The sequence below is a fragment of the Pelmatolapia mariae genome, linkage group LG23 (genome assembly GCF_036321145.2).
Source record: "Pelmatolapia mariae isolate MD_Pm_ZW linkage group LG23, Pm_UMD_F_2, whole genome shotgun sequence".
NCBI lineage: Eukaryota > Metazoa > Chordata > Actinopteri > Cichliformes > Cichlidae > Pelmatolapia > Pelmatolapia mariae.
Window position 1 is genome coordinate 25241082 of NC_086246.1, and position 25778 is coordinate 25266859.

At 39.7% G+C, this 25778-nt stretch overlaps 1 protein-coding gene across 1 annotated transcript in view; it reads left to right on the forward strand.

Annotated features, from left to right (window-relative positions):
• The window catches only part of ahr2 (aryl hydrocarbon receptor 2), a 96728-nt gene that overhangs the window by 62847 nt on the left and 8103 nt on the right, over nucleotides 1-25778 (forward strand). Inside the window, exons 3-8 of the mRNA XM_063465860.1 lie at nucleotides 18443-18633; nucleotides 18714-18803; nucleotides 24683-24797; nucleotides 25000-25139; nucleotides 25240-25442; nucleotides 25534-25643. Of these exons, the coding sequence (XP_063321930.1) occupies nucleotides 18443-18633; nucleotides 18714-18803; nucleotides 24683-24797; nucleotides 25000-25139; nucleotides 25240-25442; nucleotides 25534-25643 (849 nt within the window). The remainder of the gene's footprint in view (nucleotides 1-18442; nucleotides 18634-18713; nucleotides 18804-24682; nucleotides 24798-24999; nucleotides 25140-25239; nucleotides 25443-25533; nucleotides 25644-25778) is intronic.

Genomic DNA, 25778 nt, shown 5'->3' on the forward strand with positions numbered 1-25778 from the left:
ACATAACCATCAAGAGAGAAAAATAAAGGACATTTTATGTCATTAACATAACAGTTAACCTCTTCCTTAAGCTAAAATGTCATCAGAAGGTCAAATGAAAAACCTTTCCACTGCTGTAAGGAGAGCCTGAACTCTTCAGTCCACCTTAAAGATTCCTGACTGACACTCACAGGTGAGCGCTGCGGGGAAGAGGGCGTTAATGATGTCACTTTGCGGAAGCTCCTCGGGGTTTCACCGCCCACCGCCGGGCTGAGACAGGAAGCTGCTGAGGTCTGCTGGGTTTTCCTCTGATTCACTCGACTTTAAAATGACGCGGCAGCAGCTCAGAGAAGGCCTGGCAGTACCGGGAAAGCGATCTTCACCTCATTTGGCTTGCAAATGCGGCAGACAGTCGGCGAACGGACGGTCAGGCTCAAGTGGCCTCTGATGTTTGTCGGGTTTTATCTCTGTGGGGAAAGGCTGATGAGGAGTGCAGTTGAGTGGGCGGACTGTGGCATGTGTGTATTTTATTTAGTCTTCAATAACTCTGATAAAAGAAGCACGTGCATCAAAGACAGACCATCAAATAATCCGTGTTTTTACACGAAAAGTAACGTAACGTAACGTAACGTTGTTGTAGCCTAACGTGATGATCCTAGCTACTTTCCAGCATTTCCTGGCTGCACTATGGTATGCTTTCACTGCACTCACAGTGAAAGCATAAATCTGAAGGTGGGCAATGCTTTTAATGTGCAGCAAAAATTTCTGGCACAACTTCACCTACTTCCAAGGTGCATGGAGAGGATGAAAGAATTCACAATGCAGGAACTCAGTTATTAAAGTTGTTCATCTTCCCTCAAGTGTTGCTGGAGTTCCTGCATTGTGAATGCTTTTAATGTGGAAATTATGGGGGAAGTGTTTATTTGTGGCAGTGTGAAGAGTGGAAACCCAGGCTGATAATCCTGGAATAAATTAAATAAATATAATGTCAAAATTGACCACAAATGCTATTCTGTTATTACAGTATATTTTATTTATAGAAGTATTTTTCAAGTTAATTAAAACATTTCCTTTTACACTTTTTTTGTATTTTTTTGGGATAGTATTTTTTGTAATTGCATTTATTTATTTTTTATTATCCTTTTTAAAAAATGTTTTTATTTTGGAATATTTATTTTTCTTATTATATTTGCTTTTTAAATGAAAGGTTGCTGGTTTAATTCCTGCCGGCTATACAAATCCCGTTGGCGTTGCGATATGAAGCTACTCACTGTAGCGACCTCTAGTGGCAAGGGAGCAGCTGAACGTAGCTATGAGTAATAATTTTTTTATTTTCACATGGTATTATTTTTGTATTTTTTTGTATGTATTTGATATTTTTTTAATATGCGCTATTTTATTGTATATATTTTTGTTTTGTAATTGCAGACATTTAAATTTTTTATTTTATTTTCGGATTTGTATTGCATTTCTATAGTATTTTTATGTTAGTGTTTAACATTTAGTATTTCATGTACTGTAATATTTTTATTGCTAATTTTTAAAATTTTTGTAATGTTTAATTTTTTAATTTTCTACTTTATTCTTTAAAATATATATTTTTTTAATTTTCAAAAAGTTGTTTTACATTTTAATTTTTTGGTTTTTACATGTTTAGTTTTGGGGTTTTTTAACATTTAATTTCAAAATTATTTTTGTTTGATATTTTTATTACATGTAATTTAAACATTTTTGTTACAAGTTTTTGCATCACTATTATTATTATTAATATTATTATTACTATTATTATTATTGGTCATCCAGTCAAGAGCAGTTTCCTCGCGTCTCTGTGTTGCTGTGAAACTGATCAAAGAAACTGTCTGAGAACACTAAAAAAATGAGGATGATGTCGAGAAAGAGATAAAATGGGTGAAAGAGAGAATATCTGGCAGAGGAAACTTATCACTCCGACATGATCAGACACACACACTGCAGAGTGCAGATTAAATCCAGCCAAGTCCTCTGATCCAACTGATAGAGTTTCCATGTAAAGAACACACACACACACACACACACACACACACACACACACACACACACACACACACACACACACACTGCCAGCAGCAGTCGTGTTTATGGGTGTGTGTACTTGCATACTTTTCACTTTTCTGTGTGTTCTTAGTTTTTTTCACATGTTGCATTGCATCTCTGTACGCGTGCACGCACAAGCCCAGCAGCCCACACCTCCTGTGCTCGGTTCGATTCTAACCTGTCGGTCGGGTTCTTGTCAGGAGTGAGACCTCCTTCTGTTCAGTCCAGGACAAAACGGCAGAGAAAATCCCCTCCTCCTCCTCCTCCTCCTCCCCCTCTCCCCTGCTCCTCTTTCCCTCTCGCTCTCTTGTCTAAATAAACTCTTTACACGCAACTCTACTGGCTGCCTGCCGAGCCCGCCTGTCAGTCATCACTCGGGGTTGAAGCCAGACTCCAGGCGCAGATACTCTGTGACATGTTTACTGACTCGATTGCTGACTGAGTAACAGGTTTACTGCCTAACAGGCTCGCATGTTTAGCGACTGGTTGACACAAAAGCATCCATTTTGCTCCGCTTGAGCCTGGAAAGGCGTCCAAGTCGGACGGGATCAGAGTCCGAGCTGGAGTTTTCAGCTCGCCGGTTGAACGGGTCACTCTAACGAGGCTTTACTGGATTAAAATTATAGCTGCCACCGGCAATAATAACAATTACACAGTCTCCGCCGCTAACACTTGAGGTTGTCACCATGTTTCTGCATCAAGACAAATTGCTGCAGTGAGAAGGGGGCGAATAAAGTGAGATCTGAAATGTGCCCCGTATAAGCTCATTATTTCTGCCAAATTCCTGCCACTCTTTTTCTGGGGTTTGATCCTCCTTTGAGACCCGGCTAGAAGTCATTTAGGTCTTTTTTTCCCCCCTCCGAGCTGTGGTGTACAGTTTGGTCTGGAGAGTGGAAAACATAGAGAAGCAAATTAACCCTGATAGTGAGTGTTCTCTTAAATTTGACCATTTTTGAATTAGGTTTGGTGCAGACAGAGAAGCTTTACCCCAACTTCCAGCTCGATTACTCAGCGGTGGAGGAGTAAGATGTGTGTACGTGTGTGTACGTGTGTGTACGTGTGTGTGTGCGTGTGTGTGTCAGAGGGAGAGGTGGGGGAAGAGGGGGGGGGGGGGGGGGGGTTTCCTGTCCTCAATGAGTCCATGGCACGACAGCGATAAGAGCACCGGAGCTACATTATGCTTCAAACTCCATTACAGATTACAGTGTGTTGCCCCCACCCCCCCACCCCCCCTCCCTGCTCCTCCTTCTCCCCCTCTTCCTCCCACCTCTCACCTCACCCTCCACCTCCCATCTCCTTCCTCTCCAAAATCTGTACCTTTAGCCTCCCTCTTGTATCCACTTCCTGCCCTCTTCTTTTTCCCGTCTAGCTTTGCCCTTCATCTTAGACCTCCCTCTTTCACCTCCCTTTAACTCCTTGCTCTCTCTGTCTCACTTCCTACCTTTCTTTACACCCCCCCTACTTTTTCCCAGCAGCATCACCTCCTCAATCCCCAAATTCATTCCTCCACTATTTTGCAACTCTCGATCTCCATCTTTCACCTCCCTTTACCATCCTCTTCCTCCGCCTCTGCTTCTCACTTTTCACTCTTTTCACTCCGTCCTCCTTCTCCTCCTCTTACACCTCTTTTTACATCTCTATCCTCTTCCTCACCCCTTATTTCCTACCTTATAGTTTCTCCTTTATTCTCACAGTGTCTCCTCCTCCTCTTCTCCTCCCTTTTACAAAACTTGTACCTTTAGCCTAGGTGCTGTTTCAGCCTACCTCTATCCCCACCCTCCTCCTCATCTTTCTTCATCCAGCTTCCCTCCTTCATTCCTGCACACCTTTACATTTTTACTCCTATTTACTGACCACCTTTGTACCCCCTCCTCCTCTCTTTGTACCTCCTGTTTTCTTACATGTCCTCCTGCTTGGTTCACCTGCAGTTCTTCCACCATCCCCTTACTGCGCTGTCCTCTATCTTCTTTCTCCTCCTCTTCCTCCCTCCTGATTCCCAAGGCCTATACCTTTGACCTGCCTCCTGCTTCCTCCACTTGTCCTTCACCATACTCCTTACTCCTACTACGTTGGTGCCCCTTCCACTTCCGTCCACCCCAACCCCAAACCTTCTTCTTCCTTCTTACACCCCATCTCCCTCTTTCCCCTCTTTCCTACGTCTCAGTCCCCCCCCTTTACATTTTCTTACGTTGTTCTCCTCCTCCACCCATTCCTCACCTCCTCATCAGAGTCTTCTGTATAATAGCATTTAGCAGCTCCCACTTGGAAAACATGCAATCATGCAAACCATTCAAAACACAGTGGAGGCATATCAGACTCTTTGGCAGCTGTTTCTATTGTGTGTGAGTGAGTGTGTGTGCACTCACACAATAATCATGCTAAATGCCCCCCCCCCCCATCTTTTCCTCCACCAGCCTCCTTCCCTTCCTTTCCCGGCTCAGGATGCTGGAGGTTGAAAGTTCGCACGCGAGGCTGAGTGTGTGTGTGTGTGTGTGTGGTTTGAAAATAAGCAGCAAGTATGGCAAATTAGCCGTATTTCCATGAGCTGTGCTGAAGCGAGTTTTCTCTTTTTCTTTCTTTCATGACTCTACATTCTCTGTAATCTCTGTAAGTTTCATCAGTGTCTTTTATTTTAATGTCAGCTGTCACTTTGTAAGAATAAGAAGCGGTTTTGTCTCTTTAGCTTGATAAGCTTGCATAGATTTATTTTAATTGTGGCTAAAACCCCGTACCTCGAAACGTTCATTGTTACTCAGAACAAAGTGACCGATGCGACAGTGAGGTCAATTATTCTCATCGCGTTCTCCGCTGTTGAGCTCCTGCTTTCTGCTCTGATATATAAACCTGCCTGGAGGCCATTAAGACCTCATATTTTGACTTGGGTGTTTTTTTTTCTGTGCAGTCATGTTGAGCTGCAGTAAATGAGGAGTTATGAGTGAATATTTTGGCCTTCAGATGTGGGAAACCTGCAGGTTTAAGTTACCTGGTTCCAACTGATACCAGTGCCAGGAATAATCCAACGTACATTTATTTAAACACTTTCAAAGGATCAAATGTTAAAATGCATGGCAGAAAGAATCATCTGTTAATTTCGTGACAGCTCTTTGGCACCACCGTCAGACTTTCTTTGGTGTAAATGTGTTGAAACGCACTATATGGACAAAGGTATTGGGCCACAGAGTCTCTTAGTCTTTGAATCAAGCACCTAGTCGTGCAGTCTGCCTTTACAAACATTTTTGAAGGAAGGGCTCGCTCTGAAGAGCTCACTGAAGCTAAACGTGGAGCTGTAACAGGATGCCACCACTGCAAGTCGGCTCATGAAATTTCTTCCCTCCTCAATGTTACACCATCAACTGCAAGCAGTATTATTTCAAAGTGGAAGTGTTACAGATACAGAATGCCGAGGTAGGCCAGGAGCTTCATGACGTGGGTTTCTATGGATGAGCAGCTGCTGTAGCTGTAATTTAACTAGCCTAGTACTTTAGTCCATATTGTGTAGGCACAAGAACCAACACACAACAGTGGAAAAGAGTTCTTCAACTGGCTTACAGTCTTGAACATGAAGAAAATCAGTCCCGTCAGGAGCTCTGTAGTCCAAAGAACTACACAGCGCTCGAAAATCTGTCAATGTTTTAGTACGACTTTGCTAAGCTACGAAGCCGCACCGCTTGATGGATTGTCGGAGCATTACGGCTATCGTAGGCAGGAGCCTCGCGGAGTGATACGTACTGTGCTTCAACATAATATTACCGTACTGTGTCTGTATAAGCTCTTTTTTAAGTTTTGTGGATATTATACATGGTTATGCTGAGGATATGTCGGCCAGTTTTCACTGAAAATGCCTTTTGGTTAAACTGTCAGCAAGGAATTTGCATTTGCACTGTAAAATTTTTATGCAACTTTAGTGCACATAAAAAACAGCTGCTTGTTTAAGTGAAAATACATTGATGGGGTTTTTTTGCACTAATAAAGTTGTGGAGTTGTAAAGTATTTTGTCTAGTGTCAATTATATCGTTATCGCAAATTTTCAAATGTATATCGTGATAAATATTTTTGGTCATATCGCCCTGCTCTAGTCCCTCCATCTATTTACTTACCACGTTAATACACGTTAATCACCTTCCTCCGTCTCTTCCTCACTTCTCCACAGCTGGTGAGAAGGGAACAGTGAAGGTATTAAGAGATTTGATTGGACAATCCAGTGTCAGTAATGAACGCTGGCATACCGGGAAAATACCCGGTATGCCAGATTACCAGTCCATCCCTGTCTGTAGGTCATCGCTAATTACAACTGAACTAAAAATCTTTGGTTTTTCTTATAATGACGTCATTTGAATCTATTTGAGTCAAAGTATTACTTTCTTTTACACTAGAATAATCCAGTTTCAAGTTTTTTTGTCACACGTACAGTAAAGAAACATGAAATTCTTCCTTTACTGTCCAGATCAGACGCCAAATAGACAAAAATCCACATATTAAATAGATAAATAAAATAAATGATAACTTATACAGAATGCTACATCAGCTGTATGTGCATTACAGAGCAGTGATTGTGCAATTTTGCATGTGCAAGCTGGGAAAACGTAGACAGTCAACTTAGACAGCCATGGCTATAAACTCCTGTCAGAAGGCAGTGGGAAACAAGGAGTTCACTCAAACATGGATTGTTTTATGAATTATTTTCATCTAGCTTTATAAAAACAGAGTAAATTTGTTTTGTAAGGAGTCTGAATAAATGGAACTCTGTTTGTGTAGTTTGTGTTTTATTTTTAAACTTTTTTTGCATTAGTGACATCAGATGATTTTAGATGTCTTTCCTGGATAAAGGAAACATTGGAGGAATTAAAAGCATGAATAGAAAATAGAAAGATGAGACTTTTAAGGGTTAAAGTTACACACAGCCTCAGTGAAAGACCATTTAGTCCAGTCATCATTCTGCTTATCTGTCCTTATTTGCCTTTCTGTCTTGTTGTTTCTTCACCCTGTAAACCTTGACCCGCTTCTCTTCGAGATAAAGCTTAACCTGAACCCGACCCTAACCTCGGGGAGCGCCACGTACCTGCGGTGTGAAGCTCTTCCCAGGCTCAAGTGAGGAATTCAAGCCCTGATCTGACTGACTGAGCCTCGTTTCAGAGCCACTGAGTGATGAACTTGTCTCCACTGAATAAATATGTGCTGCTTGGGAGATGAACTCCAGAACTCCTGCTGCCCCAACTTTAATGAGTGATTGGTATGATCCCTGTGTGCGTGCGTGAGAGGGTGTGGTGTGCAGTATCAGCGGAGGCACCCGGGGTTGACCCTCTGTTCAGACACAGGAATGTAAACGTTGAGATTTCTTCTCCAGAAGCAGCCTTATCGTAGCGTGAACGGGGTCAGGGGTTGTAGGAAGAGCAGGTTCAGGGCTAGAGGAGTGTGTGTGTGTGTGTGTCTGTGTGTGGTTTCTGAATCCATCACGTCTGCCTGCTTGTATGCATGCGTGATGTAGCACCACACTTTGCAGGACTGATCCAGAACGCGACCAAACGGCGGGAATCATTTGTCAGTGTCATTCCTGCAGCTCGCTGGAAGATATTATAAAACACAGCTTTCAGAAACCTCTGACATGCATTACCAAAGATGCCTGCTCTGTTTCTCATGCACTGTTTACCTTTTCCTCTGCACATAGTCATGCAAAAAAAAAGAAAGTAGATGCTTTTTCACTTCTGACTTGTCATGTATAAGGACATAATGAAAATAATCTGGTCCTGAGCACACTCAGATGAACAACACATGACAGATTACACTGTGTCATTATTTATTTAATTAAAGCTAAGCCAGAAATGCAGAAAAACTAAGCACAAACCATGACTCAGTAGCTTGTAGAACCACAGAGTAATTGTTTTCTGTTTGACTTTATCAGTCTCTCAGATCACTGTGTAGGAATTTTTGGCCCACTCTTCTTTACAAGAAGAGTTCTTTACAAGAAGAGTTCATCGAGGTTTGCTCCTGAACTGAACGGTTGTATTTGCCTAATTTTAAGACATGTGGAGGTTGAGATTACTTTTTTTCCTGATATGTAAAACCTTAGAACTAAAAGAGACCACTATGACTCTATAGTTTCAATAACAAAACTGCACCAATTAAATGTCTGTAACGTATAGTAGCAGAAACAACCACTGGTACTGCAGGTGTTTGATCTATTTTCAGATGATTCATTGGAGAAAACTTCACCAAGTGCATCTGGGGTAAACTTTCAAGGGTCATATCATTGTACGAGGCATTGAGACGAGACTCATCTTCTATGTTAGAGTCAGATTTGGTTGATTTAAAGTTTGATTTAAATATTTGAAATTCAGGACTCAAATAAAAACCGGCCAATAAAGCTACTGCTTCAGTAGAAGCATGCAGGTATGCAGGTGTCCTTAAAGATTTTGATTTGATGAGACATATTGAAAAAAAGATTCTACTCTGTGTATAAACCATTAAAGTAACGATGAGTAAACAGCGCCTGTTTCAGTCCGGTTTGCATGTAATTGGGCTTTCATGTTCTTTCATGGTTGCGACGTCGGCTTGTTTACCATTTTTCTGTGGGTGCGGCCATCAGTGAAATAGCTGTGGTTATCATGCTGAAACTTTAAACCACAAAGCAGGAAGTCACCGTAACGACAATGGAGGAGGGGGCAGGAAGAGAAGCAGTTAGAAAACAATATGAACATTAGTGTCAAAATCGGCTATCAAAGCGTTGAGGGCACCTCAGTGGCAAACAGCTGTTAATCAAAATGACTGGCAGGTTGACACAATCAGTTCTAGAGGTGGAAAGGAAAGTAAAACTTCAGTGAAAAGAAAATAGCATTTCCATTTGTGGTGATTTATATTTACAGCAGTAAGACAGAATAGAGCAGGCATCAATCAACCAACAGAGCCGGTGAAAGTGGGTTGCAAAGCTGCTTGCAGATGCAGCCAAAACTCTGGGCAGGCTGTAGCATATTAAGTTGCATGGCCTTCATGATATTTGCCAAAAGGAAGCGCAGAAGGTTATCCAGGTGAGCAATTAGCTGAATTAGCAATTAGCTTTTTTTTAACTATAAAGTTACTATAAGGGTAACTTTTACTGTCTGAGAATAAACAAGAAAGAACAAAAAGGGTTTTGTGAAATGAATTTACGATTTTAAAAAAAGAAAATGTAATTAATAGCATGAAGACTGAAGCAAGCTTGGACTGCAGACCCTGAATTGGTTGATCTTTAAATGGGATCAGTGATGTTTTTCGTTAGGTTAATCATGCAAAGCTTTTCTAGTGGAGTCCAAGAGTAATGAAAACTGTAAATGAGCACAGGAGCACAATCTCTTTTCTTGGCTCGGACTTTGAAGTTAATATTTATATTTGGTTTATAAAGGACCTTTCAGATTATTAGAACCTCCAGTATTTACCATTTGCAAATGTACATTTGATAGGGGAATCCATAGTTCCAAAAGCACTGACTCTCTAAAGAAGATATTTAAATGTGTCAAATTATATTGGAAAAGGTCTGAAATATGTCTCCTGGAGTTAATAATATGAGTTATAAAATGTTTTTGCACACACACACACACACACACACACACACACACACACACACACAAAACAGATTCCTCTGGAAAGTCCTCAGAACTCTAGACCCTAAACTGATTACTAGAGGCTTTAAGTGTCTTATTCATCTGTCCAGCTGCTCTCCAGTTCCTTGTCCAAATCCAAGTTATTTCATGACATTGCAAATCCATCAAAAGTAATTAAATGCCTTATTTTGTCCAACTAAGAGTCCAAAACTTACAAAATATTTAAATTACTGTCATGCAAGAAGTAAAAAGCAACATATTCTTGTATTTAAGAAGGTGGAACAATCAGATACTGACATTTTTCTTCAAACTGAGTAATGAGTAAATTACTTAAAAATAATAAAATATTTGTATATTAGCTAGTAGATTAAATAAGATCTTTAACTCAAATTTTTATACATGTATTATTATTATAATTAGTATTATAACTCTCAGTGAAATTCTTGCATATGGTCAGTAGGCCTTATTGTTCGAGATGGTTTTCATTGATACATTTCATACTGTGAATATGGATACTTAACAAATTAAACACGTTTATTTTAATGCAATGAACCCAAAAGTAAATAAAGCTTAAGGAAAACAATTCCATCATTGGGAATTTCTCAAAAGAGTCTGTACATTTTTTCTGCTTTCCGTGGTTTCAATCACATCTTCGGTCACGTGTTTCCAGAAAACAGCATTCAAGATGAAAAAGAGAACCTTTTTTGGGGGAAGTACAGACAATCTGTTGAAAAACATGAATGTATATTTTAGGCTCCACAAGTCTGCATGAAATTAGCCCCCAAACAATGACAGTTTGTGCCAAATTTAAGCAAATGTCACTGATTAATCAGATAGTGACTCATTTTAAAAACACAAAGTGTTGATTTAAAGCCAAACGCCAAATGCAAAAGCACTCACAGTGGAGCTTTGAATCTAAACCCCTTCTCGATTTCCTAACCAGACAAGCCCTACTTTTGCAAAGTTCTCAACATTCATGCCCAAACCTGCACAGAGAGGATCAGAAAGTGAGCTGAACTAAAAAAGAGAGAGAGGGAGAGAGAGGTAGAGCATGAGTGTTGGAGATCCCGATTCCCTGTCACCCCCCCGCTCCATTCTGCAGTCCAAAGAGATGGAGAACAATGACTCCATTTAGCTCTTGGGTTTCAAAGTCGAATGAAAAAACCACAAAGTGCTTGAGAGCGGGTGTTGCGAGATTGGAGAATGGAGGGGGTGGGCTTGTGGAGATGTAGAGAAAAGAGAGATGAGGAGGTTAGGGGGGAGTTTCAAGGTTTGTGCCAGCCTAAAATGATTTCATGTACTGTGGGTTTGATTAGGAGGTCAACAAGTGCAGAGAGGTTCAGCGCTGAAAGCTTGAACTCATACGAAAGATGGTTTTAAAGGATCCACAGATGGAGTGTCTCGAAGTGAGAATGATCTCTTAAATTACAGTGACAGATGTGAAAACTCATAAGAATTGTTTTAATACTTCTCTACCTTATATGTGGATGTTTTAAATGTATTATGCTCAGCCGCAAATTTTCTTAGTATGCATTTACTAAGTATTTTAGTAAGATTTACTAAGCGCAGTTTCCTCTTAGATTACATAATATCAAAATTTGAATAAGTTATATTAATTTGCAAAGTTGATCAAAAGCGCAACAGACCCGAATTTAAAAAAAGAAGAAGTTATTTATAATAACAAATGGAATATCTTTCAATTTGGACTGAAGATTAAAAAAAAATGTGTGCTCACTTTCAGATAAAATTCTTTAGATATGAACTATATTTAAGGAAAAAGGGTCTGCACATTATTTAACGCTTAATTAATTTTTAATCCTTAAAACATTTTCATGCTAATGTTTCAACCCATCCTTCCGTAAATAACATTTGAAGTTGCTACTTCAAATAAGTAATGGGGAGAGAAATGGGTTTTGTGCTCATACTGACCTTCATTTGACATCTAATAAAATTATATTAACCAACTTTTTTAGTTTAGTTTAGCTTTTTTCCCCTTCAGTTTATACTTCTACCACAGTTTTACTGTTGAAATTTTACTTACTGAAAAATATGAGCATGGGAACAGCATAGTAGGAGCACCAGAGCTCTTTTTGAAAAGTTTACACTAAAACTGTAGCGGGGTCTTGTTGCCATTAAAAAAGCCATAGAAGAAGAAAAAGTGGAGGGGTGAGGGTGCTATTGAGGGGCTTCTCCTGTATTACTAGGGCTGTGGAAGTTGGTAGGAGTCAGCTGTTCCTTGTTAAATGTAAGCTTTGGAGGGAGAGGGGTGAATGAAGTGGGGTTTTTACCACATCACAAACAGAGCTGGGAGTTCCTCAGGGCACCTGCATAGGTTGTCTAGAGTTTATTTTTGTTTCTGTTTTCTTTTTGTTTTAAATCAACTTATTTTTCATCTCACATTTTTAAAGGGAGTTATTTTACTGCTTTTCAGCTCCATAACTTGATTCTCATTTCTCTGCTAGAGTGAAAAAAATCTGTCTGAAATTGAGTATTTAGAGAAATGTAAAGGATTACTTGTGCATACACTGATACTCATTATTTGAACAGGATGTATGTATATGACAGAAAATAATGAAAAGCAGAATGGGTTAACTTTAAATATTAGTATCTGGGTAGAGGGATGAAAGAAGTAGTTTTTTACCAGAGTGGGGAGTTCCCCAGGGCACCTGTGTCGGTCCTCTCTCTCTCTTTTTTTTTAATTTTTTTTTTTTAAATTTAATCTAGTCTTTATTGTGTTGTAACACTTACTTGTTTTTGCAGTAAGAATTTTCCAATTCTTTGTGTGGCTTATTTTGTTTTTTATTCTTTGATTTTTGTCAATTATCACTTTGGCACTTTCTCTATTTATACCTCACAACCTTCTTTTATGTTTTCTTCTTCCTCATGTTAATCACACGTCTGTCTTCTTCTTTTCGTGACTAAAATAGCTCATTGTTGCCGTACTTAGATGCTGAACCACTAAACCAGATGCCTCTAGCTATGACTGTGTTACAGGCTCTCTCTGGGCATGCCCAGACAAACAGCTCAACCCCCCACCCCACCCCCACCCCCCACACACGCACTCAAACCACACTGAGCCAACGGTGAAACCGAAGACAAAGACGCACACTTCAAGAATTCTTGTGATTAGTTTTGGCTGGCATACGGCTTAACTCGATATTTGTTAACACATACAGCGCATATTGTTTGTGTTATTAACAGCTGCTTGGCATTTACACCTCTAATCATCAATCAGTTCAATAAAGTGTGTCTCACTAAGACAACAAGTCCCATCCTGTCCAGTTTCTGTTTAAATTGCAGTACATTTCGTTATCGTAAGTGTCACTTTTCTTCACATGGTGGATGACTAAATTTAGAGTCATCTGTTGAGAAATTAATATCTGGCATTCCTACATCATGAAGCAATGTTTGTATTACAGAAAGGAAGTCAAACTAGGTGTTATGAGATAGCGAGTAGGTGCACCAGGATGCCAGGTTATTTCATAACAAAGGTTATTTCTTATATTTACTGTATATAAGATGATTATGATTGTAAGATTGATCGAAGTTTCTTCTCTTCTTCTTTAGTAACGAATGAAAGAAATTAAAGAATGGCATAAATCCCACATGTGTGGATCACGTGCTTCAGCCACAGACTCCTCTGTAAAGCTCTTGAAGCACGAGGATTATTTACTAACAGTGTTTTTGTGAGCTCAGCATGAGCTGCAGGTGCTGTGCTTTTTGGATGTTATCGACTGTTTTGTTGCAGTTTTGTTTCCTGCGTCTTCAATTCCATCCACTTATTTTCTTCTGCTTATGCAGATCAAGGTTGTGGTTGGGCTGGACCTTATCCCAGCTGTCACTGGGAAACAGGCATGCTACACCCTGGACAGGTTGTCACTGCCATCACAGGTCTAATGCAAAGAGACTGTCTTTAATTTATTGCTGAAATTTCACAAGAAAGGAGAAATTCCTGGTCAAGTTCAGCAAGCTGGATACTTTTAAGATGTACTGAAAAGCCTGACGAGCATAACAGCATTAATGCTGTTGCTTTCTCTACTGTCCATTCTATCTTTAATATAGCCAAAAGTGTGAAACTATATGACAAGTCCCAGCTCATAAAGTGTGTGGCCACCCATCTTTCACATCATGTGTGCTTGGGGAATATGGTTTGAGTAGCACGCTCAGGAGGAGCTATATAAATTATTTTTGCTGTAAAATATGCATTGATTATTTAAATTTCCTTATATGATTGTGACAATCGCAAATAAGATAAACATTTGTTATAGGAAGAATATACTGTATACATACACACGGGTACAGAGCTTATAAACTCTGGTACATATACATATATATTAGTGCTGTCAGCATTAATCTCGTTAAAATGACATTAACGCCATAACTACATTAACGCGGCAAATCTCCGTTAACGAGTTAGCGCGGTTAGCTCATTAATGCGTTGACGCGTATACACACACACACACACACACACACACACACATATATATATATATACTCCCTGCTGACAAATAAGCTGTGGTTTCTTTGCATTTTGTCTTATTTGTCTTATTTTGGTAGTTGGCTTTCTGTGCGCACCTTTTGTTGTATTACTTCCCGTCTTTGTCTTTTTCCCCTCCTTAGAAGCTCTACGCATTTTTATAATCCCTGTTTGTCACCAAGCACTCCCCATACTTCCCAACACACTTTGATTCCTGATTTGAATCTTTTTGTTGTTGGACCTGACTTTAGCTTCTGCGATTGTGTGGCAAACACTTTTTGGAGAGATCTTACGTTTTTAAATCTCCTATCAGTGTAGTGATGTTATGCAAATGTACAATGCAGTTATTTAAAAGAATTCCATGTTAAACATGAAATGGGTACATGAAATGGAGTAAAATCATCTATTCTTTATTAAGCCCGTGTTACCAAAATATCAAAAACAAATGGAAGAATTTCTTTTCTCTTCTTCTTTAATATAAAATACTGGTGAAATATCTTTGGTGATGGGAACTGATGATGAGATATAGCAGACAATGTCAAATTGGACTCCTGGGAATGTGGCTAATCAGCATTTTTCACTGCTGAATGACTGAAATCAGTCATGTCAGAAGTTCTTGTACAGTTTTTATTAGCATTACCTATAGCTGTCAACAACTGCCCTCATAGAGTTGCTAAATACCCCAGCCTAAATGCCTATGGTTGTGCTGGGATGCTTCCCTGTGGGAATCTAAACCCATTAAGCAGGTAAATATTTCCTAGATCGATAAACACAGTCAAAATAAAATCATGTCTGTACATAACTCCTCAGACTGATCCTGTAAATGCTGCTGTAGGCCTGCGAGAAAAAAGGATTCAGTATTCAAATTCATGACTTGTGAGAAGGCGTGAAATCGATTGGTGCTGTTATGTTTTCCCATAAATCATGTTAAATGCTGTGCAAAGCGTGCCGTGGGAGCAGTAAAACATTTGGCATGGTACCGGGGGGAAAACTTGCTGAGATGGGGGAGAAAGCAAAGAAGCATGGGATTAAAAATGAGTCTGTTATTGAAGTATGCATGTTGACACACCCCACAGTGCTCGATGGGAACTTACTAAAAGAAGCCAATATGCTACCCACAGGTAAACAGTAATCATCTTTGAGCTGAGCTTTAAGCTTCATCCTGCATTTCATCATGCTATCATATAAAAAAAACGGAGCATTGTAATGCAACTTTTCGTAATGTGGTTTATCATACATACATAGATAATTATGATACAATAATTATCTTATTGTTGTTTGTTTCATTTGTTTGTACAGTTGCTTATATAATCTTGTGCTATGTATGAGCAGGTTTGGAAAAGGGCGTGAATTTTGCTGTTAATGTTTGCTTCTTCACCAAAGGTGGCATTTAACTTAAAATCAATGTCATGCTGTGTCGTATCTTAACTTATTGTATTGTAAAATATCGTATGATATCACTGTATCATACAGTATTGTGTCATTATCCTAAACTGTTTTCTCTTACCGTTTCAAGATGACTTACCCTTTTATATCTTATCGTATTTTACGATATCATATCTCACATATCGTACAATATTCTGTCATAATGTATCATGACGTAGCTTGCGTTATCCACTTGTAGTGACTTTCACATATAAACTCTTTTTGGTGTCATTTTTATATATATATATATATTTTTTTATGAATTACTTTTGTCCCAATTAAATAATACCATATCGTAGCTTGGAGGCACCCCAGCATTTGGTAAAATCCAGTGTTAAGTCCATGCAGCACCATTAATTACAACAATTAAAGAAGAAACTGATTTATATCTTTTACCAAGCTAAAGATGTAGCTGTCTCTGCAGGGTATGTTTCTTTGGCTTTTTGGTGTATTTTAATATTTGTACCAAGCGTTACATACCTCAGATTATTATGTGTACCAGATAGTTTGTGTGGTCAAGAATGTGTCTTTTGATATAAACTCTGAAATGTAATGCTGCCTCTCTCTCTCTCAGGAAACTCACGCACTGACGCTGATGTGCCCAGTTTAGCCCGCACTGGTACATTTCCTCTCCGTGTGCTTTAGTGTGTTTAACCAACCCATCTGGTTTGCTTTTCCTCCGGCATGTTCCTGTCTTTGTACCAGGCAAATATCAGATTATCTGGCTCTGGTGGTATTTTTATGGCTCCAAGCAAACTGAAGTTTTTCCCTTGGAAGATCCCAGTAGTTGGGAAAATGTTCCTGATATTCTCCGTGCTTGTTTTATTTAACCACATATTTGACTTTAAAGCGACTTAAACCAAACAGAGCATATCAAAACTGAATTATTTAACTTTGTGTCAAAAATTCAATAAAACATCATCGAGTCGTTCGAATTCTGGCTTGAGTGCTCAAATCTGGTACTTTTGTTACTTTTTATGACCATAGAGCATCACTAATTTACCTATACTTGTTACAGTGAGTTGATAAATTAGGGAGCTGTGTGTCTCCAATGACTATAATTAGAGATATCCACTCTCTATGACATCATTAAGATCTAAGAGTAGAAAAAACCCACCTCTTAAGGACTTCTTGTACTTAAACTGACTTTATTATTCAAAACTTTTCCCATGTTTAATCCACATTGGAACAGAGTGACAGGAAAAAATAAAAGGCTTAGCAGATATGCTTTAAAATAGAGTTGCGTTTTTTCCACAGCCTCTAGTTTTGTGCCTTTAATCATTTAGAAGACTTTGCTAAAGGCCCCATTTCAGAGCAAAGTTTGAGCTTGTCAAACATAATCATTGCAGGGAAGAGTTTCTTTTCTAAAAAAGCTCTGTGTGATTTTTGTTTTCAGGCAGTTATAATCCGAGGGTTTTTATCCAGTATCTCTAAATTATACACGAAATGCCTTTATGATTGTTTTGTTGGAGAAGAGGCTGCAACGCAACTCCTCTCGTGCTCTTAGAAAACCAGATCGATCCAAGCCTCTCCGGCAGCTCCCAGGGCCTCCGTCAACCACTTCACATGAGCTCTGTCGTCCAAAATGGCTGCCTCCCCGCTGCGTTCGGTCCATGGGGGGAAATGCTGAGGCCAACGGGTAATTTTGTGGCTCCGTCTGTTATCCTCATTCAGCCTGGACTTTTAACAAGGACGGGGGCTGAGCAAGCCTCCAGGAATTGAATTTCAAAACCCAGCGCTTGGGCTGGGACAGAAGCATTGCCAGTACTCTAAACCAGCAGTCTGCACAGAGTGAAGGCTGCCACTATTATTTTCTGGATTAATCGACTCATTTTTCATCTTTAAATCTGTTTCCTCTCCCCATAAAACCAAAACAATTTCAATTTGCTATATAAAACTTGAAGAATAACAACAAATCAAGAAGCTGAACCTGTGAGATATTAGTAATTTTTGATGTTTAGAGTAGACATGTTGGCGCTAAGGATGTTTTTATAGTTTCAAGATTTAATATTTTGGAGTTTTAAAGGCGTTCCAGTGCTTGATTCTGTCAAATCACTGTACTTTTTTAGTACTATATAAAAGCTTTTTTTTTCTATATAAAAGCAAATTTGCACAGACCTTTTATGCCCTGTGAGAAAAAAAAAACACAAGAGCACCCTAAAAAAACTTTACAACAAGCTCTACAAGACAAGGAAAAGCAAAATACTGTGACGGTAAAACACCAAGGCCGAAGAAAAGAAAAAATACCCAGAAGTGTAAAATGCATCTCTCAATATCAATGCGAGACAAACAGTAAAAACCAACAAACCAACCGAGTGTAGTAAAAACACTCCAGACTCCTTCAGTCCTTCCATCGCGCTTTAAGACCGGCTTCCATCTTCGAAAACCACCTGCTTCCTCCCTGAGGGGGTGTGCTAAGCTGCTTTGGGGCAGTTATTTTTTTCTCTTGTTTTTCTTTGCGATAAAAGCTGATCGATAAGTGCCAGAAAGGGAAGAGGAAGAGAAGGGAGAGCAGAGTTACGGTGTTGTAAGATGACAGGAAGCAGGAGGCAGCTCCACCCTGATGGAAAGAGACAGTGATGTTCCGCTTTTGGTGTTTTTCTCACTTCATATTTCATCAGAGATTCTTGAGAAATTTGACAGTTTTGTAATAAGACAGCCAGCTGTTTCAAGATGAGGTCAGAGTCATGTTTGCATAACCTCACTTTTTATTTGTTTAGCACGTCTCAAACTGCATTCGGTTTGGCCCTGTGGGGTCTTCTGTGTTAAAACAAAATCAAAAGTGGAAAATAAATCCAACAACAAAGCAAAATAGTCTCTTTTTTTACCCCCCAAGCAATCCTCGTTGGTGTTTTAAATGTCATACACGATTTAAAGCTTCAGCAAATTAACTGTTCATCTTCATCACCTGCAGCCACCATGAAGATGGGCCAGAACAACAACTCCAGCTACACTAGCGAGCGGAGCATCATGTTTGGAGGAAACAGCCAGAGCTCGGCGCTGCAGCCATCCTCCGCAACCTCCACTGCCCCCTCCTCCTTCACGACTTCCACAGTGACCTCCATCGATGGGGTGAACTTCTCTGAGGGAGACCTGCTGCTTCAGGTAACGCCTTTCACGTGCTTGTGGCTTATTTCAGACATTCTGATAAAACGAAGATGGTAAAGCTTGTTTTCGATCTCCAGGCGTTGAGCGGCTTCGTGTTGGTGGTGACAGCAGAAGGCTACGTCTTCTACACGTCCCCCACCATTCAGGACTTCCTCGGCTTCCATCAGGTATAAGAGAAACATTATGATCAGTACTTCAGATCCTTGCACCACATAAAAAGTGGGATAAAAATGTCAAAAATGTTCATTATTATAGTAATATTTGATTTTTTTTTGCATGTGAAAATTGGTAGGATCTATCATGAAGAATTCAAATATATTTCCACCTAGCAGCATTGGAAAAAAAAAGCTTTGAAACAGTCTGAAAAGTGGCAGCAAACCAACAAAACGACCGTTTGGACTAATCTAGCTTGAAATTTCACCTTCCATGACCCATCATCAAAGAATTCAGGTGGAAAAAACACATGATGAACAGATGGTCAGTAACAGTTTAGTAACATAAAACTGTTTATACACAGAGCTCCTCATCAGGAAGTCAAGAATAGAAATCATAGCAGAAGAAAATAGATACCATGTAAGAACCCCTCTTAACCCTATCCCTACCCAACCCTGTATGTTTATGCTGTTCCCTCATTGCCAAAATTTAACAACAACAAACACAAATTTCATGTTCCGATTGCCTAAGATTAGGTTTGGCATCAACCTCAAAGGTTTAATAAACATCTTTAAAAACTCGTGCACACAATAATGATAAGAATTTTTAATAAAATGGAATTCTTGCAGTAAATTTTTCACTAGATCTCTCACAATGGGGTCTAATCTGTTTTTTTATTTGAGTAATAACCTGAAATTTTATGTTTTGGATAAACTTCCAGCAACCTTTTTGTCATTTATGGTCCAGTTTCTGATCATCTCGTCAGGCAACACTCAAAATCACAGAACAAAGGAAAAATCAAATATGTTTAATAATTAATCCCCAGCAAAGAAACCATCAACAACAACCAAGTTGCAGCTGGAGAAGCTGTGTAGTCTTGCTTGCTTGAGGCTGGTGGCTGATAAAGGGGAGATCATAGGTACTGTTGTATGACAAACCAAGAAATAAACACGGGTTTTGTTTATTCAAAGAATCGAAGCTAAAATGTGTGTAACTTCAACCAGGAGAGTATGAAAGGAGCTAACAGGAAGTGGTATTCTCTCCTATGCCAACCCTAGGCATGCCTCTGTGCACACTTGAGGTGTAGGCAGTTAGCATGCACAACCCAAACATTCTTAAATCAATACCACAAAGCCAGTAATGATTGCCAAGAGTATAACGCTGATGTGCCAAGCTAAAATCAAACCGTAGCCCAGGGGTGGCTCGCTCATTTTAGCAGCCTGGGGCACATACGCTCCAATTTGGTCTCAGCTGGCCTCAACCTGTGTAACCCTTCACTGTGTCAGTTTGATTTATTTTTACAAGACAAACATGGGGAAAAAAATCAAGTTTTAGAATAAAAAGCTGCACTTTTAAAACTTTAAAGAAACTTTATTTTGAGTTTATTTTGAAATTAAATCTTATTCTACCAAGAAGAACAAATACATTTGTATTAATGTCTTGATGAATTGATTCTCATCCAGGTAATGAAATCCCAGAAAGGGATATTTGCATTAAATAACAAGTGATATCGAGATGCTCGGGATTGTCCAGTTGTTCTAGTCGTCTCTGTTGAAAGTGTAACTTTTAAACGTTGCCACCTATGTGTTGTTTGCTCGTCCAGCAACAGTTAGTTTAGTGATTACTTAATGGGTCGTTACCCATACAGTGCTCAAGATCAAGGACCTATTTGTCATTTTACAGGCACATTTCCCTTTTCACAAGAATTACTGTTCCTTCCAAAGTATTTCAGTGAAATGAGATCAAATCATCCTTAATATGACAGTTTGCGAGTCTCCTTGGGATTCTCAGTGTACTTAAACTGGTCGACCTGATACCCAAGGAAAAACAGTGTCTATCAATAGGCTGGGGCTCAGGAGGATATAGCCAACCAGTAACCTGTGAACTGCGACTGATTCTGATTCTGAAATTGAAGGGTTTTTTTAACAACCTAAAGGCCTGACAGTGAAGCTATGCCTTTGCACATAACTTGTCTTTGTATTTTAGAGTAAGGATGTACTAAATCCGAAGGCGGGCCGTGTTTTTCCTTTTATGGAGCAACAATGGTCAGTTTCCAGAAATGATAAAATCAGCTGGTAAAAAGAGAAGCCTGCATGCAGAAATAAGTTTTTACTTACAAGAACCTGTTTCCACTTCAGTGACCTCCTGAACTCTGATGTTCCTCTTAAAAACATCCTTTAACAGTACACCGCCGCATTTTTTCAGCCTTTACAAGCAGTGGGTTTCAGTTCACATTTGTTGTCCATGAAAGTCAGGTCACACAGATTTCAATCTATTGCCTTCTTTTTTTCCTCACAAACAAGGACTGCTTGTAAATCCTAGAACAATCTTTTGACTTTTAATAGCTGATCAAAAACACCAAAAAAAACTAACAAGGAGTATTTGACTTAGGATTCAAAATCAATCAGGGACTCACATTTAGAGATGTTGAAATGTTTCACTTCTACATGACCATCTAAAATTGATGTAGCAGGAACAAAAATAGTATTTTTCCAATTTTCAAAGTAAATCAAACAATTTTGCATTTTGTTCACAGTCACTTGTGATGCTTTGACTTGAATCTGCAGCCCCACATGGCATGCATGGATTGGTCCAATTCAGTATCAGGACCAGCCAGGGTCTGGCTGTGAATCATGTTTTCTGCTGTTCTTCTACACGTCCTGCAGTTCAGTCGTTGACACAGATCTTAGGCGTAGCGTATACGTTGGACTCGCTTAAATCCTTTTGAATCCATTCAAAGACAACAGCTACTTCAACCTCCATGATCCCACACAGCCTTGACCAGTTTATAATAGACGACTCCACCTTCATAAGTTGGTCTCAAGTCAGTCTTTTTCTCATTTTGACATTTTTTTTTTTTGTACTTTGCTTGTTCAGCGAGTGAAATTCAGTCGCGTTAACATCAGCAGCAGCCAGTAAAGACATATTACTGGTGGGTACACCACACTTCTTTAAATAAAGCTGGATAAATCACGCACTCCACCTAAGATTTGGCCATAAAATCCAGTGACAAGGCTTCAGTGAGTCTTTTTCTCAGCTTTAGGTTCCGATAAAATAAAAACATTTACCATTATAAGTTTTTTGTCTTTGCTCATATGGATAGTGCGTTTCAATCACACGAACGCTTAATCTAAACTGGGATTTTGGAGAAACCCACAGCTGGTTGTGATTCAGATTCTTTCCTTTGACTTTAATAAATACCTGCAGCTTAATCAGGGTCTCCAGGTTGTAATGTTTTGTGCTCCTTTTCTGCACACCCTACAGGTCAGCTGATATATATGGATTTCATGAGTCTATAATGGACTTTTTTTTGTAATGAAACAGCTTTTGTCTGACTAAACCCTGTACTCCACCTAAGCTCTCAGATTTAGAACGGCTCAGGACGGTCAGGCAGGGTATAGTTAGTTAATGTGTGTAAACTGGCCCTATGGTTACCAAGCCTTAGAAACAAGCCACGACTCAGCAGTACGGACATGTCATTGTTGTAGTTAGACAAACAGCACTACAGGTTTTTACCCGACTTGTTTCAGTACATCCTAAAAGTTACATCAGAAGTATTAACATTTAAAATGTGACTTTTGAAAAATAAAAAAGCTGCTTCATCACTTCATAAGAAAGATTTATTTTTTAGAGTTTCGGTATTTCGAATGACTAAGTAGTGGAGTTATGTGTCTGCGTTTGTTTCTGTGAGTATGCGTGCGTGCGTGCATGACAACTGCTTTGTTAGCGGTGAACTCTTGACTTATAAACACATCCGTTTGAACCGGGGTTAAAGATGTAGTCTGTAGTCTGGGAAGAAAAAGCACAAGCAAAAGAAAAAAAAAACCTAAAAAAATGTTGCCTGGAGAGAGTGCACGTGGTAAACAGCCCTCACACACACACACACATTTGAACACTCGTTCACATGCATGACATGGTCTGAAGTGGGGCTGCAGATCAGGGCAGGAAACGTTTTGTTTTGGAGGCTGCAGTGACTTTTAAAACCCCAACTCACCAGCTGCTTCAACTGTTTATGACTTTATAAAGTGTATTTATAGAGCAGCTCTGAGTACAGTCATGGAGGAGACAAAAGAGGAAACAGACGTGAAGAAAATGTGGAGATTACTGTAAAAATCAAGGGCCTGAGTATTTCTCTAGAAAAAGCCACAAATCCTCACTTTAGGACTGCTTTGTGCGCAGCGAATCCTCATGAGAAGTTCGAGGCCATTCTTCAGCGTCGCTCACAAAGGAGGGTTTTGTGTTGGGCTTTGTTTGCTGAGGTGTGGCTCTCTCAGCACCTTGCTCCTTTAGCAACAACAACAGCGCCTCTGTTTCCAGCCCCGTCCATCAGCTCTGACTGCTGGGAGCATTATTCGCTCCTTATGTGTTTACACCTGCATCATCGCTCTTGAACGCACCTCGGCAGGACAAACACTGGAAAGGTGGGAAGGCATAGGACCGAGTCTGTGGAACCATTATTTAATATTTGTCGTGCTCAGAAAGAAAGTGACGTCCTTTACACCTTTTGTTAGTGCAGTTTGTGAGCCTGATGCTCACGAAAACCAGGATGGAGGTCAACATTGTTTACGTTTACTCAAAAAGCTTTAAAATAAAGGCAAGCCCACCTCTGCTTTCCGTCTCACAGTAGCCAAAATGGTAATATAATAAGTCACACTGTACAAAAGGTACAGGATTTGTTTAGTTATGGGAATAAAATGTCAATATCACTATATATAAATTCAAATCAGGTGTATGCATTTAATTTAAAAAGGTTTTAACAAGTTTCAAACTAGCTTTGGGTGGTTGTTTAAGTGTATTTAGTCAGATAAACATGCAAACACATTTACACAGAAGTGTCTAAATTTCCTCCACACTACTGGAGGTACTTTTACGATGTGATTAAGAGTCTTTTCATAAGTTAATTTTAATGTTATTGCGGTTTTGCATCGCTTGTTATTTCACACCTTTATTTAAGACCTGTGTTGTGTTAACAAAACGGGGTTGGGGACTTTTTTCTTTTTTAGGTAACTTTAACTTATGGTAACTTCATTCTATGGGAGAAATATTTTCAGTCAAATGTAAATATGTACTGTGCAAAAATATTGCACCACCCTTCGTTTCTTTCTGTTTTGCTTCCAAGGATCCAGACTGTTTTTTAAGGTGGCCTTGAGCAATAGTTTATCCAGACTTCCTGAAAGCAGAAGTCAGAACAAAAAGCAAAAAACATCCAAATGAATGTCCATCAAGAAGCCTGGAGAACTATTCCTAAAGACTACTTAAAGAAATTAAGAGTTTTTGATTACCTTTCTGGTGTTTTTTTCCATGGTGATTTTCCCTGCGTTGCATTTGCAATTTAACATATCATTATATTATAGGTTTTTTACAATTTTTTTTGTCATTTAATGAGAGAACAGAAAAACATAAAAATGAACATAAATTCATGCAAAAGAGATAAACAGTTAAAAGACACAAACCAACTACAAAACCAACCAAAGAAGAAGAAAAGAGACTGCAAAGAGATAAAGAAGTAGTAAAACTCACAGTGATGTGAAATCATAAAGGAAATGGGTGAAACTAGTAAAGAAGACACAAAGCAACTACAAAAATATCATGAAACGATGTAAAGTGAGTGGAAAAAATAAACAAAACAAGCAAAGTGAAAAAAATCAAAGACATAAAAGCACTGTAGGAAAACTAGATGGAACAAGCAAAGGAGAAATAGGACATTGGACCATGAAGAAAGATGATGGATTGTAAGCGCAATTGATAAAATGAAGAAATAAGCTTAACTGAAAATATTTTAATAGGTTAAAAAAGACAAAGCACTAGACGTGAAAAGCAACCGCTTGTGTCAGAGGAAAGTTTTGAGGTTGATTCGTGTCGTTAAAAATATGTTTCTGCTTCCTGCTTCCAGTCGGACGTCGTCCATCAGAGCGTGTTTGAGCTGATCCACACAGACGACCGAGCTTTCTTCAGACAGCAGCTCCACTTCTCTCTCAACCCAAACACAGAGGGCGCCGACGGCCCCAGTAAGTCTGCCCACACTTCACAGTGATCACACCTGTCCAGGTGACCTGCAGAGGAGGAGCCGGAAACATGGCCACGTCTCTTTGCTGCTGCAGTCTACATTTTCCAGTGTGATTTTGTGTATCTGCGGTGCTCGTTTTAATTCTTTTGCATCTTATTGCTTTGTGTAATAATCTAAAGATGAATGTTTCGTCATCGCTGCAGGTGACCAGAGCAACCCTGAGATCAGCAGCAACATAGTGAGCTACGACCCGCATGCCGTCCCTCCAGAGAACTCGTCCTTCCTGGAGAGGAACTTCTGCTGCCGCCTGCGCTGCCTGCTCGACAACTCGTCCGGCTTCCTGGTAAACACACACACCAACACGCCTCACCGCACCGGGATCCACAAGATGTTCCTGGCCTAAAGGGAGGTCTTTATTCTTAAAACTGTGTGCTTGTCTTTAGGCTTTGAACTTCCGCGGCCGCCTCAAGTTTCTCCACGGTCAGAACCACGTGTCGGAGGACGGGTCGCTGGTTCCTTCGCAGCTTGCTCTGTTTGCCATCGCAACGCCGATGCAGCAGCCATCCATCCTGGAGATCCGCACCAAGACTCTCATGTTCCAGACCAAACACAAGATGGACTTCACACCCATAGGCGTCGATGCCAGGTAAGGCACAGAGAGCTGTTTGAATCTCTTGCTGAACGTCTGAATGAAGCTGTGGCGCTCAAGTGAAGTCTGGCGTGTGTTTCGTCCACAGAGCGAAGCTGGTTCTGGGCTACTCCGAGATAGAGATCAGTAGAAAAGGCTCCGGCTACAACTTCATCCATGCTGCTGACATGTTGTACTGCGCAGAAAACCATGTCAGAAGTAAGTCGGAAGCTCCGCTCGGTTTACAAAAGGCGAAAAATGCCAAAATAGGCACGACCGGTTTTAAATTCTGTGTGCATCACTTGGGTTCCATAACACAAGAAATCTGTTCCTATCTGCCAGCTGCTGTGCAGC